The following is a 21,145-nucleotide window of genomic DNA, read 5'->3' as shown; positions in this document are numbered from 1 at the left end:
TTCTGGGAGTGCCTAATGCAGAATCTGATTTGATGCTCAACAGATTGCAGATTGGGTGACATGAGAGCACTCTGGTAGAGTACTTAAATGCTTTTCTTCACATGTCTTCAATAAAACAGGGCTGTGGCTGGAAAGGAAACAGGACAGAGATGGTGCATTACACAAAAGAACATGTGCACTTTGCCTTGTCTCAAAACAACTGCATAACAGGCTGTGGGGGGAGAGCATGGAAGGCAACAAGGTGGTATCTTGCAATTATTAAGATGCCCACTTGGATGTTCACGGTATTCAGTTTTTTTAAAAAGGAAATGCACTCGGGTTTGAACATATATTAGGACGGTATAAATTCCCCAGATAATTTCAGATTCCTGGAGAACTATTTTTGATCTGAAAGGAAGGCACTCTGCACATAGTTAGAGCATTCATATGCTAGGAAATATCCACCACCCAGCAGATGGGACTGTGTTGGAAAATGTCTCTATGTAGATGGGTTTTAGACACAAAGGTGGGCTGTAGGGAGTGGAAAAAGCTGATCATTTCTCACCTTCCTACCTGCAGCTTAATTTCCAGGGTCACCAATGTGTTCCCTTTTGGTTGATAAAATAAATATGTCCAAGCCGTGAGTGCGGAATCAGCTAAAGGCGTAAGACTGAGAGACTCTAAAGCTGCGAGTTTCCCCGACTCACTTCCTGGATGGAAACTGCACTGGGGCCAGGAAAGGACTATCTTGAGATCTCTAACCTATTTCATTATCTCTTTTCAACATAACAGCCACCCCGCCAAACAAAGCTGTTCAGGAAAGAGAGAGAGGCTTGCAAAAGTACACACATAATGATATCCTATTATGATTAATTATTGCCAGTAATAATTCTGGTGTTGCATGACAGAGGCTAACTACTGAGAAATGGCTTCTGATATACATCTTGGTTTAAATTAAGCCCCGTGTCTGCACAGGAGAAATCTGGCCTTCTTAAGCCAGCCAGCCAGAGCCCCGTCACCTCTCACCCCACCATAGTCCAGCCTCCTGCCTGCAGCCCATAAACCACCTGAGATGACATGACTTATAGCTTTTGTTGGAAATTGAAAAAGAGAGAGGGAGGGAAGGAGGGGGAGAGAGAGAGAGAGAGGGAGAGAGAGAGAGACATAGCAAGCCCACGTCTGTCTCTAACACTCATAGATTGTTCCTGCATTGCAGCTGTTTGGGGAAGGAATGCAGATATTAAGAAAAGGAAGACTCCCTACACAAGCACAGGCTCCCCAAACCTGGAGAAGGACCCCAAATATAATGACCCCAAACTCATGGTTAAGAGGGAAAGAAAAAAAAAGATGCTCTTCAGCTAAAGCACCCCACAAAAATGTGAGAATCTTAGGATGCAGATAGAAGAGGGAAGGAGTCAGATGGAGCCTGTGGTGTGTATAAAGCTACTGAGGTTGGGGAGAGGGGGGACTTACTCACTGGAGTAGTGGCAGATAGCTGAAATTGAAGAGAGGACAATACGGGAAGTGTACGTAACAAGTGAGCAAGCCATATGGAAAGGACGCGGAAGGAAGAAAGGGAGGCACGAGGAAAAAGAGTGTGGGGGCTGCAAACCTCGCTCCCTGTAACGAAGAGCAACCCAACTGAACATGGTAAACTTGTGAATAAACATGCCCACATGGATTCGCAACAAAATGTTGCAGCATAAAACGTCCCACCCTCTTCCGTAATGCACCATCCTGACCACCTCCAACCCCTCCCAGCTTCCCATTGTCGCTCAGCCAGTCCTCAACAGCTGGACTTCAGGGAGGTATTGTAGGCAGGGGGAAGCAGAAGCCCACAGTAGATAGAGCCCCCTGTCCTATTTCCCCCCCCCCCAGGTCTATGTACTTTTTAAAATCTTGGGATTCATTCCTTCTCCCCAGGTGTGCTGAGTGAAGGATGCTGTTTGGATACAGAAGGAGCAAGAGGTTGCTATTAGTATACAGACAGGAAGGAGGGCTGTACTGTGTGTAGGTAGCCAGTTGGGTGGCTATTTGTCTATTTAATTAAAACATTTATAACTTGCACTCAAGCCAAAAAGAATATTTACTTCTTTAAGGACAGACACTTCAAATGAAAATACTGCTTGTTGCTTATGATGAAGGTGAACGAAGAAAGTGCAAAAGCTGGCTTGCAACTAAACCTCAAAAAACCAAGATTATGGCAACCAGCTTGATTGATAACTGGCAAATAGAGGGAGAAAATGTAGAAGCAGTGAAAGACTTCGTATTTCTAGGTGCAAAGATTACTGCAGTTGCTGACTGCAGTCAGGAAATCAGAAGACGCTTAATCCTTGGGAGAAGAGCAATGACAAATCTCGATAAAATAGTTAAGAGCAGAGACCTCACACTGACAACAAAGGTCCGCATAGTTAAAGCAATGGTGTTCCCCGTAGTAACATATGACTGTGAGAGCTGGACCATAAGGAAGGCTGAGAGAAGGGAGATTGATGCTTTGGAACTGTGGTATTGGAGGAAAATTCTGAGAGTGCCTTGGACTGCAAGAAGATCCAACCAGTCCATCCTCCAGGAAATAAAGCCAGACTGCTCACTTGAGGGAATGATATTAAAGGCAAAACTGAAATACTTTGGCCACATAATGAGAAGACAGGACACCCTGGAGAAGATGCTGATGCTAGGGAGAGTGGAAGGCAAAAGGAAGAGGGGCCGACCAAGGGCAAGATGGATGGATGATATTCTAGAGGTGACGGACTCGTCCCTGGGGGAGCTGGGGGTGTTGACGACCGACAGGAAGCTCTGGCGTGGGCTGGTCCATGAAGTCATGAAGAGTCAGAAGCGACTAAACGAATAAACAACAAGAACAGACACTTCAAATGAAAATACTGCTTGTTGCTTTGACCAGCTTTCCCCAGTGCCAAGTTGGGGCAGGGTGATAAAAGACAAAGGCAATTATTTATTGGTTTTTGACCAGTCTAGTTATAATCATTGCTTTTTCCTCTTCATTTTGCATAAACAAAAACAACAGGCACCTCACATATATGTTAAGTCAGAGCTTGTAATTCGCACTTCTGTTCAATAAAAATAATCTCTATGGTGTCAATCATTGTTTTAATGATGAAAAATCATAATGTTAATGTTGAAAATTTATTAAATATTGAAAATATTTTCGGGGCTTGCAGCTTCACTCCTTTCTACAGCTAAGAAGCTCTATCAAAAGAGCTTATGCCCTTAAATTATATGCTGATCAATTAAAATTTGCAGTCACTGATTAATTGAGCTGAGAGTAAGTTTTGATCAAGTAAAGCTTGAGCTGATTAATAATCTACCAATTGAACCAATTACAGCTCAAAGCCCTTGAGGTTTACATAGAAAATTATATTATAATTATAAATTATATAAATTGTATATAATTTAGATATAATATGTATGTATGTATGTGTATATGTATGTATGTTTATATATATATATATATATATATATATATATATAAAAAATAAAAATAGATCTTTATATAGAAAAACAGAACCCCATATTTCTCCAAGGCAAAGTTGTACACACCCTATTTCTCTGTGAAAGAACATTAGGGGAAAAAATGCCTGTTCCAATATTCTGAAATATATATATATACACCAATCATCTATTTTTCCCTTTCAATAAAAACACTTTCTCTCCAGAGAAAGTACGAAAGTATGAATTTAGGCTACCACAGAAGGATGTCTAGAAAGCAAAGAGCTATTAAAAGGGTAGTTGGTGAGCCGAAGAAAAAGGGAGAGAATCAAATTTCAAATTAAAATCGGAGACATCTGGATATAGGAATATGTCTGAACATATCGACAGAATTTATTACTATTATTTGCCATTTACAGCATGTGAAGGCATTAACTGATTTTCATTCACCCTGTGTGCCCTCCTTCCACAATATATTTGATGCTCAGAATAAATGGATGTGCTAAAAATACGTTGGAATGCCACTGTCCTATTAGAACTCAAGGGGTGAATTAAGTGGACATCATTCAATAAACTGAAGGTCTGATCCCTGCTATCTTGCCTTAAAAGGGCTGCAAGGGCAGGGATAAACCCCTCATGCAAGCTTGGGAGAGCTATTGCTAGTTCAATAGACATGGGTGAGCTAGGTGGCTCAAAAGAAAACCACACAACACAAATCATCTGAGCATTTCCATGGCCTTGCTGAGTCTTAGTCACTAGTGGTGGTCACTGATGGGCCATTATGCTGTTGAAAAAGCCACACTGGAACATATGACTCACACCCACCTGACTGTAGCAAGAGGCTGCAAGCAGTAGGTAAAGCCTTTGTAAGATGGGCCTGGAGTTGAACATTTTGGAATTGTTTAGCAAACTTGCTAGAAAGGGTCCAGAGAGTCCATGTAGACCAGGGTTTCTCAACCAGGGTTTCGTAGAACCCTAGGGTGCCGGCAACTTCACATTAAAGAGGTAAGTTTCATTCTTTATTTTTAGTTTAAGGACACTGTCAATGCATATATACAGGTCTACACATGAAACAAATAGAATAATTTTGTAACTTCTGGCCTATATTTGAGCCTGAATGTGCAGGGGTTCCTCGAGACCTGAAAAATATTTCAAGGGTTCCTCCAGGGTCAAAAAGGTTGGGAAAGGCTGATGTACACTCTAGAGAAGGTTTTGTGAGGATGTTGATGGGTGCTTCTTCTAAAGCCCTACCATCCACTCACCCACCCATTGATCCATCCAGATACACAAAAGGGCACTGATTCTGCAAAGCCAGTCCAGGCACCCTGCCACTCAGGACAGTGGCAAAACAAAGCAATGTGTATCAGAACAGACATCAACATCAGACCCTTGATATCACCATAGGAGAGCATTCCCCAGCCTGTGCCTTATACTGTAGATGTGCTGAAACTCACCTTCTTTAGCAGCCATAATAGAGATTATGGGTGTAGATGTCCAACATATCTAGAGGGCACCAGGCTGGAGAAGACTGCTGGAAGTAAGCATGGCCACTCTTAATTTCACACATGTTAGGGATGGGGCCTGGCCCTGAACTCCTCCTTTCTTGTACACGATTATCAAATATTGGTTCAGCCTTTGAAACTGAATTATGCGCGACATGCAAAAAGGCCAAAACAGATGGATTCCTGCAATAAATAAAGAGCTTACAGTCTAAAGGAAACTGAGGCAGAAAAGAAAAGGGAGGGGAAGGCCAAGGGCAACCATTCAAAGGCATGTCCAGCACAGACCTGGGCTGCAAAAACCCAACATCAAAATCTTAAGGAAACTCTTAACTCTTTGCTACCATCTAATGGTTGTCTGGACTTTTCCATCCAGATCCTGTAGTCCTACGATCAAAATGCCAACAAATAAAACAAAAGACACAGACCAATCACTATAAAAAAAGAACGAAACTATTCTTTTATCCCCCCAACTTTTTCTTTCAAGGTGAAGAGGAAGTTTTTTGTACTAAATCCCCCAAGGGAGGAAAAAACAGATGCTGTCTTTACTAACTATAAGAAAAATAAAATAAATTATATGATAGTAATACACAGGCGACGTTTCCCACTGACGCCTTCCGTAGTAGGATCACGACAAAAAAGAGAAGTTCCATGCATGGTGTCTCTAACCGTTGACATGCTGGGTGGTTCATGAAAAACTTGTCATAATCAATGTGTTAATTTATAAGGTGCTACAAGTCTCTGTTATTTTTTTTTTATCATATTCACAGATTCCTGGTTATTCAAAATGGTCACCACGTTCAAGTGGAAACAAGAGGTAGTGATGAATTTACATTAATACAAAGCCTTGCTCATGTTTGCTAAGGCAAACTGGAAAGGCCACATATATCTTGATAAAATGGCCAATTTGCAGATCGTGCAAAATATATTCAGAGACTGAGTGGCTTAGCAGAAAATACTAAGCTTGGTTAGTGTTAATCTTTTTTTTTTTTTGGTGACAAAATATGTTGTGCAAACCCACATCATTCCGTTCATCTATAGTTCTGTTTATTGTGCGCATCCAGAAAATTGACTAATTTACTAACGAGGATAACCGTATCTCAGGAAGGCAACCAGTGTGCAAATCTCCAGTTGTGAATACAACCAGCAATTATTCTAGTGGCCCAGATTTATTGCCTGATGATGGAGGTTCAAACCACTTTTTCACGACAACGTTTTGCCATACCCCTTTCCAGTTGCTCTCTTCTAAATCCATCAGTGGATGGTTCACAAGTTGCAACATCTGGGGCAAACAACCACTCGAACAAGGAAGAAAAACGCTGCATGTGACTGTTCAGATGACTTTTGTTTTAAGTAGTCTGGCAGAAGACATGAACACACTCAGTAATTTTCCATGTAGAGGTAACCTCATAGACATATCTCAACAAATGGGTTTAATATTCATCTTCCCTCTCCAGGGAACCCTGCTAGGTTTGATGCTAGGGATCTATAATAAGGATCCACTGCATTAAATTACAATTCCCAGGTTCTCTGTATGTATTGGGGAAGAAACCGGAAGAGCCAAGGCAATTAGTTGCTAATTAATGAATTAGACTTAATAGTGCTTAGATAGCAAGCTCTTTATTTAAGTCCATATCCCTAGCAAGCAATCTATCTGAATCATATCAGCATCTGTAGATAAATGGATACACCTTGAAACTGTGCTTAATTTCTTCTAACTCTAACTTAATCTGGAAGTCACATTCCTATTCCCAGGCCAGATGTAGAGGAGACAGCAAATCAAGTATTTTCTTTATTTATTCGAATTTCAGAGAACAAGCTACGGCCCAGACATAGCAACACCATTCTGCAGAAAGGTTCCAGGTTCAACCCCTGGGGCTACCAATTAGAAACCTGTCTTAGACAACGGAGGCCTATGACCATCTTGGTATAGAGAGCCAATAATCTGACTTGATATATAAAATATCTCTGTCTGTGGTTGCTTTTGATTCCAGTTCATTAGTTTTTAGGCTGCAGGAAACCTTTTCAGAAAACCAAGGGCAAGGGTTATGATAGCTTATTGCTTTAGCTCACCCCATTTCTCAGTATCTTTTGAAACAGATTAGAAATGGGTCCTTCGGTAAAGACCACGATTTCTCAAAATACGCAAGGCAAGAAAGCCTGCTTTAATTCTGCCTCTCCAGCTAGCTCTATTGTCCAGAGCATACAGTGGCTAAGCTATCATGGTTATATAAAAATCTATCTGCTTCTACAGCTCAACAGCTACAGCTCAGACAGCCAACTAAAATATTCCCCCGCACACAGACATGCAGGCCCCAAGCAAGGGTTCCCGTTCCAGCTTTGCCCATGTACTGCACATTCGGGCAGTCACATCTCCTGATTTATCTCTGTCATCCTCCACCCCTCCACACAACATTCAAATTCTCTTTTTGGGCATCTTAATTCTCAATATATTTGACATCTCCCAATCCGAGACAAGATGGTGCTGAACAGTAAGCTCTGCTCAGACCCCTTAGACTGGTGAGGGGGCCATGAGAAAGGTCTCTACCGCGTGCTCCTGCTCAGTGGCCATTCATTTCAAGCAGGCTGGCAAAGGAGAACTTCCTGCCGATGCAATTTCAAGTTTTAATCAACGGAGCAAAAAGACTGCTGTGCAGGGCTGGCGGGTGGGAGAGGACTCGTAGCAAAGGTCAACCTTTCAACAGCAAAATAAAACAATTGCACTTTAAGAACATTTGCTCTGGATATTATTTTTTAACGTAGTTGGAGATTACCAAATCTGTTCCAGGAAAGGCAGGGGGAGTGGGGGGATGTATGTTCTAAAATATGGCTAGAAAGGATAAATGTCCAAGATAACAGAGGTGAGGGCAGATTTTTTGCATCAAGTCCCAGCATAGTTCCTAAAACACCAGCGAAGTTTTTTGTGATGTTGGATGGAAATAGCAGTGGACAGACTTCAAGCGCGAGGGATTTACTTTATGTTTTAGACTGTTACAACCCATATTTTGGGGATGAGGCTCTCTCACAAGATCGTTGTTGCTGGGTGTTTTTCTTTCTATACCCACAGAGAACTACTTCCTGCTTAATATTGTTGTACACAGAAACTAGGCAATATCTGGAGAATTCCATACAACAGGCCACCCAGGAACCAATAAGGCTGGCAGGCTGCTGGTCCCATCTATTGAACAATGCCATCCTATGGGACCTTGAAGGCCGTGGGGCCTGCCCTCTGGAACAACTCTGCCCCTGAAATCCAGGTACCCCCAACCTTGCCATCCTTGAATGCCTGGCTCATTTCTCAGGCTCTGTGCCAGGTTTTTACATGTGCCCATCATTTATTTATTTTATTTATTAGATTTCTATAGCCACCCATCTCAGCAAGTGACTCTGGTAGTGTATATCACAGTGTTTCTGAATCTTAGCCATTTTAAGATGTGTGGACTTCAACTCCCAGAATACCCCAATGCTGGCTGGGGTGTTCTGGGAGTTGAAGTCCACACATCTTAAAATGGCTAAGGTTCAGAAACACTGGTATATTGAGTTGACTGTGTTAATTTGTTGTGTTAATTTATCCCCCCCACACCATTGGCCATTTTTATTCTTTTTGGAACTATTTGCAGTAACGTTTTTGATCCTTGTGAGCCTCCCCCCAAGTCACGGTATGAGTACATGAGCATGGACATGGAAGTTGTAAATGAACAAACAAACAAACAAACAATTTCTGTTCGAAAGATTGTAGTCATGAAACATGGTCACCCTTATGTGGATTATTCTGAGTGGGAAATAAGGAAATGTATCTATTCTCTCCCCTCCTCCTTTCCTCCCTTCCTTCAAATATAATATCCATTTATATCCTTATTTTCTTATTTGGGTCCCTGCGTCTTTGTAAGGATGGGCCGGGGGTGGGGAAAAGAGGAGCAATTATTTCTGAAATGCCACCAGGATGCCTCGTTTTTCTAACTTCCTCCATTGAACAACAGCCAAATCTTTGCTCCTTTAAAAAAAAGGTATTTTATTTTTAAGAGAGTAGGGAGTGAGAAGTAATACTACACAGAGCCTCTCACTTTGTAACTGAAGAAACCAGCTTGGAAGGACTAACTCTGAAAGCACAGAAACCATAAAGTGAAACCAAAACAGCCTTTTTACTGCCTGATCCATCGTTATCCACTGAAATGGGGGGGAAATGGAGGATGGCAGCAAGCCCCTTTCTTTTCTTAAAAGTTGACTTCTGCTTTTGTTGGTCTTTGCTTGAAGGAGCTGCCAATGTTGCTGAGGGATGGAAAGGTGCCGCCGTAAAGGCATATCAAAAGTTAGAGGAGGGATGCTGGGCAAGAGACAGAGAAGGAGCAAGCAAAAATAACCTATGGCATTGGTGAGAAGAAATGAAAGGCTGTGTGCATATCCCTGCCAACATTTCCACGAAGAAATACACTCAATTGCACTGCCTGCATAAATTATGCAAATGTCCTGCCATTGCATAATTTATTCTGCTAGTCAAGAGTCTGTGCCAGGTGCACAAACCTGTTGTTTGAACTTCTTTACTTCCATCACCCACCTCTCTGGCAGTGGTTTCTTGTTCTTTTGGCCATTAAGCAGTAGATGCATTGATGATACCATATGACCTCACAGGAAGGGCTGAGTTAATTCATCTATTTTGCTTTTTATTAAACAAACAAACAAACTGAAAAACTATGCACCTGAAACTCAATGGCATCAATGAACAGTGGGTCCTAGGCCCCCAGGTTCCCTGAAAAAAGAGTTACACATAATTTCTCTGACAGTTGGCAATTCCACATTCATTTCTTAGTTTGGAGTCCCCCATCTTCCCGAGTACAACATGGCCCTGTACAGAATTTACACTCAGCTGCGCTGGTACCATGATGTATTACATTTGCTTACCAAGCAGGCTGTCATTATCCAGGGGCCTGAATCATCTGAAAATCTGGGGAAATTAAAGAAACTTTCTCTGACTTTCACCGAGATTTCAAACAGATTCTTTTTGATTTTTACTGAGTTTTTATGCAAGGCATTCAGGACATTGTGGAAAATATGAGCTTTAAAATGTGTCACTTGGATGGCGATGTCGTGGATTAAATTGAGGAATTTAACAGCGACAGAAATGTCTCTTCGACTTCTGTTGAAATGCTGGATGAAGATGGGATAGTGGAGTTGAAGAAATTAAAAGGAGAGATTGAGTTGCAAGCCATAAGTGAAACTGATCTTCTGATGGAAGGTCATGGAAAAGAAGGGGTTATTATGTATGGGAGGTTTCCTGAAGAGAAGTCAGAGTTTTTGAGGGGGGCAGTTGGGCTGTTTGATTTCTGTAAGAAAAAAGCTCTGTGCACATTGTGGGGACATGTAAATACTTTGGTCTATTTCGAAGTGGGATAAGGGTTGAAGAATATTTATCTAGATTCCTTTTAGGATTTGGCTGATTTCATTTATCTTTAATGATTTGGATTAAGATTACTAAGGTATTAAAAAAATTGTTTGGTTTTAGGTTTCACATGATTACGATTATTGAAATTGTTGTATTATCAAGTATAATGGTAGACAAGTCATATACTTTTTAGTTTGATCTTTATTATAATAGACAGGAATGTATAGGATAGTAGTAGGAAGGAAATAATTAAATAAATGTTATCCTTGAGGGGGTAGTTGATTAGGAGGTTTATATATAGAGATATATATTTCTTCTCTTTCTTTTAATATAAGGGGATGGAGCAACTGTATTTAGTGGTTTTTATAATGTACCAATGGAATGATTTACAGAAATAATGTGATTTTGGTTTCATATAGAGTAAGGCATTGATTATGGAAAATTGTTGTATATCCTTGCTGTTAAAAGTCAGAAGTCAACACTTTTTGTAACTCTAGAGAAAAAAAAATTATCTTGTGTTTCCATGCTTCTTTAGTTTTTTATTTTTATTTTTCTTTGTAGTTGTTTTTCTGTAGCTTTTATCTTCATCTGAAACTCAATAAAATTCTTATATAAAAAAAGAAAGTTTGGGGAAATTGTTGACAGAGAGAGAAAAGACAGAGGGCTAGAGAGACCCGAAGACTGTTTTCTGAATGGCTAGAAATTTCATTTGCCGAAAGCAAAAGAATTCTAAAATTGGCCAGGGCGTTGCTGCAAAACTACAGAGTGCTGTGGCACCTAAACAACTACAAAAAAAAACCCCCTAGAATGGCTTGTATTATTCATTTTTAGCACACATTTGTTAGTCTTTCAGTGATCCCTAAGCTTTTATTGTTTTCACATGAGCAGGAATTCAGCCTAAGTTCAGACATTCCCAGAAATATGGAAAGATGATGATGAATCCCACATTTTCTTTCCTTTAAATGCTTCCAGATAATCCTGGAAACTCTGGTTAAAATTATACCTCCTCCTGGAAAAGCTCGAAATGTCTCATATTTAAGCAAATCTCATGACAGTCTGAAGGGGTTGCTGAACCGAGATTTTGAAATGCATTTAGAAAGGCAGTGGGTTTATTAACAGAGGAGATAATTCCTTACAGAAAAATCTGTGTACATGTGCGAAGATCGGCTTGTCTACGTACAACACAACTAAACACTGTTGCATGTGTTTAGACAGAGAGAACAAAAGAAGATATAGCTATAAATAGCCATAAATATGAGATTGCTACTTCTCCCCCAAACAACTTTCTTCTTACCCTTATTTGGACTTCATCCTTGCTTATATTCTTCATATCTATTAGTTCATGTGACACTGGGCACAGCTTTCAGCTTTTGCAAAAATATGCTTACATTTGTAATGCGAAGACACATTTTTGGTCCTTACAGAGGGCTGAGCCAAGTGTTAAACCTTAAGACGGCTTTCCCCAAAGGGGGACCTTTTAGGTATGTTGGGACCAAGGCTCCCATGATTTGCAACCAATGTGGCCAATGGCTGCAGGAATGGGAGATTAGCGTGCATCAGGTTGAGGCCATCTGTTTTAAGGGCAAAGGGTTAGAAGCCAAGAGTTTTCCCATAATGCCAGAGAAGGAATTCAGCACATTACCAAGTATGGCAGCAAAGTCACAGTGACAATGTGACATTGGCCAGGGAAGGCCTCCTTAGATCAGTGACCCAGAGACCAGGGCTTCCTGGCAGATTCAGTGGTATGCATATAAATAATATACAGTAAATAATCATCCATGCCTTCTTGTCAAAGAATTGAGCTGGGGTGTGGGCAGGTTTCTTTGCTTGGCTTAGAGTTAGACAAAGGCCTGGTTACAACGCTTCCAGTGAAGGACCATGCCATTTCTCAAGCAGGGACGGCCAGATGGCAGGCCGCGGGCCACATCCACTGCTCTCCAGTCACCCTGGTAACTCTCCCAGATTTTGAGCAAAGGGTGATAAAACATTTGTGCACTATTGCACAAAGGCACATGATGCAGCAATCTTGCTGAAGCCAGTGACTCAAGATCGGATCAGCACCTAGATGATTAGCATTATCAGGAAGCTCTGTGTGTGCAGCAGCCTAAGGTTTCCTCCTGGGCAACAGGTGAGCTGTAAACGCTGTGAATTCATGAAAGACATTATCACGAAACTGCATTTAACAGAGCCTGGGCTACAGCACCACACTTCCCTCCCCAGGCTGTTTTTTCCAAACAGCAGTGGTTTTGCAGAGCCTCAAGCAAGAGTCTTTTTTCCCTTTTTCCTAGCCAAGTTCTGAAACTGCAGGTCTTGAATTTGGAACTGTCTGTACCAAAAGGCATCAACTGCTTTTTTTTTTTTATGCAGCAAAGGTAACTGTGCACTTCAGAACATCTCTGAAAAACGTCCTCAAATACATTTGGTTTTGTCTTTCCTTCCCCTGCTGCACCTTGTACCACTTCCTGCATAAATAAACGTTTGATAATAAAATTAGGGGGAAATGCTAAATCAGATGTAGTAGCCAACATCAAACATGTCAGAACTGAGACCCACAATGCAGAACCCCATTTTTATTAGGATTGTTTTTGCTATAGGCTAACTTCTCCGTTTTTTCTTTTATTTCTGCTCAGTTCACTGACTCTCTCCAATTCTTAGATTGCTCATGCTACCACTTCCTCATCTTGGTTCTACCTAGTACTCTGCCATTGGTTAGCCTTTTGAGAAGACACCAGTCAGTCTGCTTCCCCCTTCCAACACAGATGCAGTGAGATTGGAAGATTTACTACATTTTTAACTGGAAAATGTTTTAATATCACGCCTGGTCCCTGAAATGTGTTTTAAGTGGCTTCTCAGAATAAGCTAGCATCACAAACTGTTTTTCCCATGAACAATAGTTATGTTAACCACAGTTTTTGGGGGATCTGGATGCAAACGTTTCCATGGGTCTGCCCACAGTTATGCCAAAAAAAAAGAGAGGGAGAGGGGGGGAAGTATGAGAGCTCAACGCTCACATAGATGGAGTCTCATAATGTTGAATTATAGTCTAAACTAGGGTTTCTCAACCACAGTTCCGTGGAACCCTAGCATTCTGCAAGAGGTTGCTAGGGGTTCCTTGGGAGATCACAAGTTATTTAAAAAGTTATTTCAAATTCAGGCAACTTCACATTAAAGAGGTAAATTTCATTATTTTCAGTTGAAGAACACTGTTAATGCATCTATACAGGCCTACCCCTGAAACGAAAATAGTCATTTTGTAACTTCAGGCCTGTATTTGAGCCTGACTGTGCAGCGGTTCCCCTGAGGCCTGAAAAATATTTCAAGGGTTCCTCCAGGGTCAAAAAGTTGAGAAAGGCTGGTCCATAATGTGACAACCAAAAAGCACAGGCATAACTGGCTTAATCTCACAACAGTCATTGGATTGGTGGTCACCTATGGTGAGTAAAAATTCCATTTCATTGACACAGAAATAATCATTTTATAAAATGAGAGCACTTGGGATCTTAGGCTTGGAGTATTCCTCAAACTGCTGATAAATTGTATTTTAATAGGGAGCTAGCAAGTGACATTCACTGGGGTAATGCATTTTGAGAAACAAAGTACATAGCTAGAAACCAGGAGGCGGTGAGTTCTAGTCCTGCCTTAGGCATGAAAGCCGGCTGGGTGCCCTTGGGCCAGTCCCGCTCTCTCAGCCCAACCCACCTCACAGGGTGGTTGTTGTGGGGAAAATAGGAGGAGGAAGGGGCATTAGGTATGTTCCCCGCCTTGAGTTAGTTGTAAAAAAAAAAAAGGCAGGATAGAAAATAAATAAATAATATAAAAAAAAACCAAACAAGGTTTAAGTGGGGAGGGGCTTCTGAGACTTCACAACTGAGGCCTACAAACTGGGCAGATATGATAAAGGAGACAAAGCTCCTTTGCTTTTCTTCTGAGTATCTTTTCAGCCTCCTTGTCTCTGAAGAACTAGGAAGGTATTCCACAATAATGAAACAGGAAGCTTTGTAACACCCTCACCTGTAATTTTTTTCTACAATCTTCCTTTTTGTGCCAATAACAAGGTTCTTGGTGCAGGAATCTTTGATCAGACATTTCAATTCGCTTTCCCTACCCAGCAACAAAAGTACGTAGCCACAACAGGTATCCCTTCATCTCATATCTTTATACAGCCCATCCTGTGGCCACAGTTAGAGAAATCATCCCATCAGGCATATCCATATGACATCCTGAATTACCTTTTAAAGCAGCGGAAATGTCATTATTCCTTCTCTTCAAAGGAACTCTGAATTTCAGTATTTGAGCAAACACATCGTTGTTCCCTTAGAAAAACCTGTTTTACTAATTGGATTTCAATTTATATTAAAGATGTGCTTTTGCAGTATAATCTTAGTGCTTTTATTGAAAACTGAATTATCAAGACTTAACTTTGAAAGGATACAATAATAGGAATTGGTATCAGCTAAGCTTGTGTCCAGGCACAATTCTATTGTCTTTTTTCCCCCTGGGTGTGTGTTTTTAAACTGCACTAAACACTGCACAAAGTTTGAACACATTTCCTCCTAAAGTATGTATTTTTGTATTCCTTTAGGAAAAAGGAACTGGACCACAAACATCAGAGAGGTATGCCACTTGATGGATCACTGATCCCAAGCTACATATGTGTCCGGGACATGCAATTAAGCTCATTGCTCCTAAAAATGCTATCTGAGCAAAATTCTCCAGCTTCTCTACTCCTGAGGAATGACTGATGATGGACTTATTTTGAATTCCTGTATTTCGGATCTAGGATATAGAGGTTTCATTAAAACGCCTGTCCTGTGCTTGGGGTGATGGATGAGGCTCAAGAATGAGGGAGACACAGAGTGTGTCTTGTTATTTTCCCATCTTAGTGGTGTGTTACAATAACTTCATATTTTATATAGTAACAATTGCTGTTTAAGAGATACAGATGGTCCATGCATTGTCTCCCAGCCCTATTTATCTGTTATATTTAAAAACTAAATTCTGTACTGTACACAGAACAAAACTCTTGGTCAATTAGAGAGATGCCTGCAATTCCATCTATCCCTTCCTTTGGGGCATTACTATCTTTTATTCAATACCAATCTGTTTTTGCTTTCTCCATCATACCCATGGCTCTTTCAAGCTACTAGTCCTTACTTTAAAAGTTTGGCTACAGTACACCATAAGGTATAGCAGCATTTCTCAACCTCAGCAACTTCAACTCCCAGAATTCCCCAGCCAGGGGAATGTTGAAGTCCACCCATCTTAAAGTTGCTGAGGTTGAGAAACCCTGAGATATAGTATGAAACAGAACAGACAGCAGGAACTTGATGAGAGCTCATCACCACCTGCAGCTGGTGGCCAGCCAAGTCAGACAGTCATTCCTACCTGAGGCTTCCGAGCTATATTACTGGATCATCAGGGTTGCCATTAAAAAAAAGAAAAGCATTTGGTTAAGGCCAAATACTCCTGCCATATTATTGGCTGGAGCTGGCCAATTGGAGTGGATTTCTCTCTTATTTAAATCAGTCCTGGCTATCTGTTTGCTCCTAAGCAAAATTCTAGCTGTTGGGCCTGTTCCTTAAAGTCTCAAATGGCTTCTTCTGTTTGTGTCCAGGAAGATCCTCCCCTTAACGTCCAAGACCTTGCCCCAAGCATTCCTGTCAGATGAAATTTGGAAGGTCCTGGGAACAGAGCCTTGCTAGCAGCCCAATCAACTTTGTAGCCTACTGAGAAATCTCACGTGAACTTCTTACAGTTACAAGGCAACCCCCCCCCCCTTTTCCCAGAAAAATGTTTCCTTACTTTGATCTAAAATGTCATCATACATCTATAATTATTACAGCTCCTGGTATAAAGCTTTTCTTTATCCTGGGCTGAGATGTTTATATTTCATTGTCACTGATAACTGAGGAGGCTTCTCAGACACAAGAGGAGAATTGTACGCATCAAAAATTGTTGTTAAAACTGCTTTGGGTTCGCAAGCAAGGTATACATTACACAGATGTGCATTTACAAAGAAAAGAAAAACACACACATCACACATGTGATTTGACTTCAACTCCATCTTTGCCCACCTTTCTTCTTCTTATGCCCTTCATATTTTTCTCCATCTCCCAATCCACCCAGGAGGAAGGTGTCCTCCTTCCACATTCTCTTCTCTGAGCCCTTGCCACAGACACGAAAACTCCACCTTCAAGCCCTTCCTTGAGGCCTTCAACAAATTCTTGTGTCTCCACCTGCCACCCGATTCTCCCCCACACCTCAGCCTTGGTCCTCACATTTCAGGTTCCAAATGTGGCTGTCCCAGGCATGCTCATTTAAGGCAGGCGGTGAGCCCTCAGGAGAATGTTCCCTGAACGTTGCCGATACTTAAATAAATAGCTTAGGTCCAGAGAACCGCATGTGGTGTCTGTTTTATGGGCCTGGAGGGAATCAATGGCAATGCAGGTCGCTCCAGGGGTTGCTGCGGGGTGGCGGGGAGAGCAGGGGCAGGGAGACACGCATGATCCACTGCAAGTAAGCCTATTAAAATAAACCTGTGGCTGCCCCATTACTATGGATCTACTTTTCCTAAGAGACATGCCAGCGCCCAAAGTTGAGTTTCTTTCCAAAGCATTCAAGAGTCCCTGCTCGGCTTCCCCTCCTTTCTGGGAAAGCAACAAAGGACAGGAAGAAACTAAAAACAAAACTCAAGTTGGATTTTACAGGCTGGGGTCCAGCCTGGAGTTTTAGGGAAAGGAGAACTTTGGAAGCCAAACCATACCGTTCCTTCCATTTGGGGCATTATTCTCCTGATGGAGCCTAGGGAGGGGTGGAGGGGAGCAGAAAGGGCGAAGGGAAAAACACAGAGGCTTGCCAGCCCCTCTCGGTTGCCCTGAATGTGCAGAGGAACCTCCCCGCTACTTCTAGAAACTCACACTCCCTGGCTGCTTGGGGGGGCTATGGGTCCCTTGCCCCCACTGAGTTGACTGCCACAAGATTTGGGGTTATTGCTTCCCCTTGTTTGCCAACACACCGTCTTGGAGCAACATCTCCCCACTCCCCACGTCTCCTGTCTATGTGTATTTTGGCATGCTTTCTCCTCCACTGCATTTGACTGCCAACACTATTAACACCAAGTAGTGGGGGGGGAGGGGGTAGAGGAAGGGAGACAGAGACACACACACTCATGCACACAAGCCTTTGGCTCCTGCAGCAAAACCCATCTCCTCCATCATAACTTCCCCACCGCACAACGCACAATGCACCACCGATAAAGCAAATTTCCCATTTCTTCTTGCCCAGCCAGAAGGCTAGGCGGGAACGTCAGGACCTATTCTTCACTGGCTGACAAAGACAGAGGGATGTATTTGGGGGGGGGGGAGAGAAGGGGCGTCTTTTCTCTCCCTTTTGATCTACCTACAGCAGATCTGAAGTGGGGCATGCGATCGACCGTCACCCCATGGAATAGCCTCCCCAGCAGAGATTCCCAGAACTGGAGCCTTACACGCACCTCAACATTTTTTTTTAATCCTTGCAGAATAAAGAAGAGGGAGAAAGGAGAGGGAGGAGCTGCACATATGTGTGTGTGTGTGTGTGTGTGTGTGTGTTTGTCCACTCTCCACACACACATACACACATTAGTCACCAGGATTCTTTTATCGCTACTGCATCTGCCCTGAATTCTCCTTTTTCCATTGTTTAAACAAGAAAAGGGGGTGGAAAAGTGTGTATCGTTGCCTCTGCAGAAGACAAAAGCATGTGGAATGGTGATTATTAAACATCCCTTTCTGTGTCTGGGTGCGTGTATGTACGTATGTGCGTGCCTCCCTCTCACTCATGAGATTAGCACAAATTTGGGGGGGGGAGGGAAAAGTAAAGGGGAAAAAAGTGGGAGAAAGATTTTACCCACGGGGGGGGACCCACAAAATCATGTCACAGGAGTTGCAGCTGAATTGTTTCACAGGGTGTTTGTCTTTCTCTCCCTCACTTTCTCAAACTGTGGTATGACAGACTCAGTCTGAAAAGATCTCCCCCACTCCCCATGCACAAAACAAAAATGTTCCAACTGTCTGGAGAGGCTCTACGTTCCTAATTACCATTTGGCAAAAAATAGGTAGATTTTAAAAGCAGAGAGGCCGTAATGAAGACATGGAGAGAAAGGAATATGCAATACTCATTTCCTGCCAACAGACCTGCAGAGACCGTACAGACATACATTCTCTCTTTGCACACATTCCCCGAGACAAAAAAGCACATATTTCCTCTAAGCACAGAAAAACAGAGACTGTTAAACTGAGCTTAAAGAGACCAGAATACATAAAGACAGGCACTACCCAAAATATCTCAATTTGGGGCAAAGCAGATTGGGAGTTTCCTTTGATGTCTGGGGAGAGGGGGGGAGGGAGCAAATAAAAGGACACCTTCTTTTATTTTTCCAGATCTCTAACAACCCCAGCAGGAAATCAAATGAAAAGGATGCGAGAGAGTGGATTCTTCTCAGCCACCCCACTTTGCCTGCCTTGATCACAAGAACCCTTTCCTTCCTTCCCCACATCTCCAGGTTGTGTTACTTTTACACACAGACTGCAATGTTTTAGATGAATTACTCTGTCTGCTTAGTTGCTGCTGGAGGGAGAAAAGAGAATCAAGCCAAAGATTTACTAGCTATCTTCTGCCTTAAATGCAAGCCACATCTTCTCACAGCAAACCTGAAAAAGGTGTTGGGGGGTGGGGGGGAAGCAGGCTAAGGCATGGTGGTTCATGCAGAAGAGGTTTGTCTTATAAATTGGGGGTAGGTCTGTCCTTTCAAACGTATCAATGAGTGATCAAGCCACACTAATCAGAGAATGGCATAAACACACCAGGATGTAGAACATCTGCTCCAAAGACGCTTCTTTGAAACCTCACCTACCATTGCCAACTGGATTCAACCTTCAGGTGGGGGCAGAGGATGTATCAGCCTTTTCCCCAACAAGCTGACAGATGGGGGAGGAGGGAGAAAGTTCTTTTTCCTCCCCCCCCCATACTTCCTCAGGAAAAGGGTTTCTCCTTTCTCTTCCACACCCCTCCTCTTGGGGAGGAGAGAGATTGAATGACCTATAAACATTAAATACACCCTGCATCTGCCCCCCAGACATATCCTGGCTTGAAGTGGCCGTTTTTTCCGAACGAGCTGCTTCAGCCCTCTGACTTCTGAGAAAGAGATCAAGTCTGCAAGAGAGACACCCAGAGATGTTTCTGGAGGATATTTGGAGGTCTCCTCTCTGCAAAAATGCCACCAGCTACCTTCCCTTGGCTACCTACAAGATGAACCCTGTCCCCAAGCCATTTCTTCCCCTCCCCCCCTGTTGGAAATCTGAGATATCTTCACCCACAGATGCCAGGCAGACTTCTGCTTGGGCTGAACTCCCAGGAACAGACATTTCCCCTTCCCATCACAATGGAGATATGAAGGCTCCCCTTCCCAGAAAATCCTCAACTGTTAGGGAAGGTTCAATAAAAGGATTCCTTTTGGGCATTGGGGGAGGGGATGAAGAATATCTTGGAAGCTGTTACTAGCATCCCCATTTCCATCTTTTGGTGGAGGGGGGGGAAGAGAAACAGAAGCTAGATCTCCCTCCCGCTAGGCATTAGATAAGGGGGGGGAAATGGGATTGCAACTTACACTTCTCAACTCCTGAGTGCGATCCTTCATTGCGATTCCTGGTCAGGTTGTGGGTCCTCAGTGGGTTTTCTCCCCTACGCTCCCTGTGGCACAGCAGACAGACAGGGCGGTGGGGAAGGACCCCTCTTCTTTGGGGTGGAGGGGGAGAAGGCTGTGGGGAGGGAGAGGGAGGTTGCTGGGAATGGCAGCACTGGATAAACGGAGCTTCCCGGCTCAGCCAAGCTGGGAAGAGAATGATGCTCTAAGGATGAAGAAAGGTTGATGCTGATGCAGCAAGGCAGGGTGGGAGGATGCAGGAAAGAGAGAGAGAGAGAGGCAGGGAGGGGGAGCAGAACTGAGAGGCTGAGCATGCTCCCTCCCACTCAAGGGGCTATGGGAGTTGTAGTCTTTCACAGAAGTGAGGGTGAAGGCATAGTAAGCTGGGTTTGCTTTGCTTGTATGACAATTTCAAGAATCTCCTCACCCTGGCAGGAGCCTGTTCTTGTTTTGGAGGATATTTCTGGAGGGTTTCACCCAAGAGGACTATGCACATTTATTCCCAGGTTGCAGACCCAGTTTGGGTGAGAAACCCTCTGAGCCCCACAGAGAAACAATGCGGAAGTAATCAATTAATGCCTATAAATCTTGGGGGGGGGGAGAAGAAATATTGGTTACTTCCCCCTTAACCACTTCCAGAAGGTACCATGACTCGGTTGCAGCTAGTGTGAATCTGACTCCCCAAAAGTTTTAATTAAAATATTTGCGTTTAAGGTGTTATGGCAGCCTTGAGAATAGCCCTGAGAGTTTCTAGCGTACAAAAATGTTTACAACTTGCTCAAGGCTGATAGAAGCAGAATGGAGTTTTCTCATGTTCTTCCACCAGGCTGGCAGATTCTGTTGCAGATTATTCCTTCCTGCTGTTGGCAAAGCCTTTGGGGAAAGAATGATTTTACAGGATGCGTCCTCACCCATTCAGAGTTCTGACCATGGAACCAGGGAAGGGGGAGGCTTGCTAACTTGGTTTGAATCAACACAGAGCAACAAAAAATCTAATCTTCTACACCCTACCCTGGTTCACTTCTCATCACACTTCAAGCTTACTTGCACCTCCTTTCATCTACAAGGAAAAAGTAAGTACAGTAGCTACTTGGTGCTCCTAGAGCCAATATTGTTACAAGGAAGTAATCATGAATATTTTCTTACCCCTTTGGTAAG

The 21,145-nt window shown here is 42.7% G+C and overlaps 1 protein-coding gene across 1 annotated transcript in view; it reads right to left on the bottom strand.

Moving 5' to 3' along the window:
• Positions 1-20,235, bottom strand: part of STX1B (syntaxin 1B) — a 45,987-nt gene extending 25,752 nt beyond the window's left edge. Inside the window, exon 1 of the mRNA XM_063301431.1 lies at positions 19,952-20,235. Coding sequence (XP_063157501.1) covers positions 19,952-19,981 — 30 coding nt within the window. The 5' untranslated portion in view covers positions 19,982-20,235. The remainder of the gene's footprint in view (positions 1-19,951) is intronic.
• Between the last annotated feature and the right edge of the window lie 910 nt (positions 20,236-21,145).

This window comes from Candoia aspera, chromosome 4 (assembly GCF_035149785.1).
Source record: "Candoia aspera isolate rCanAsp1 chromosome 4, rCanAsp1.hap2, whole genome shotgun sequence".
Classification (NCBI taxonomy): domain Eukaryota; kingdom Metazoa; phylum Chordata; class Lepidosauria; order Squamata; family Boidae; genus Candoia; species Candoia aspera.
Note: the sequence above shows the minus strand (reverse complement) of the source record. Positions and strands in the feature narration are given on the sequence as shown.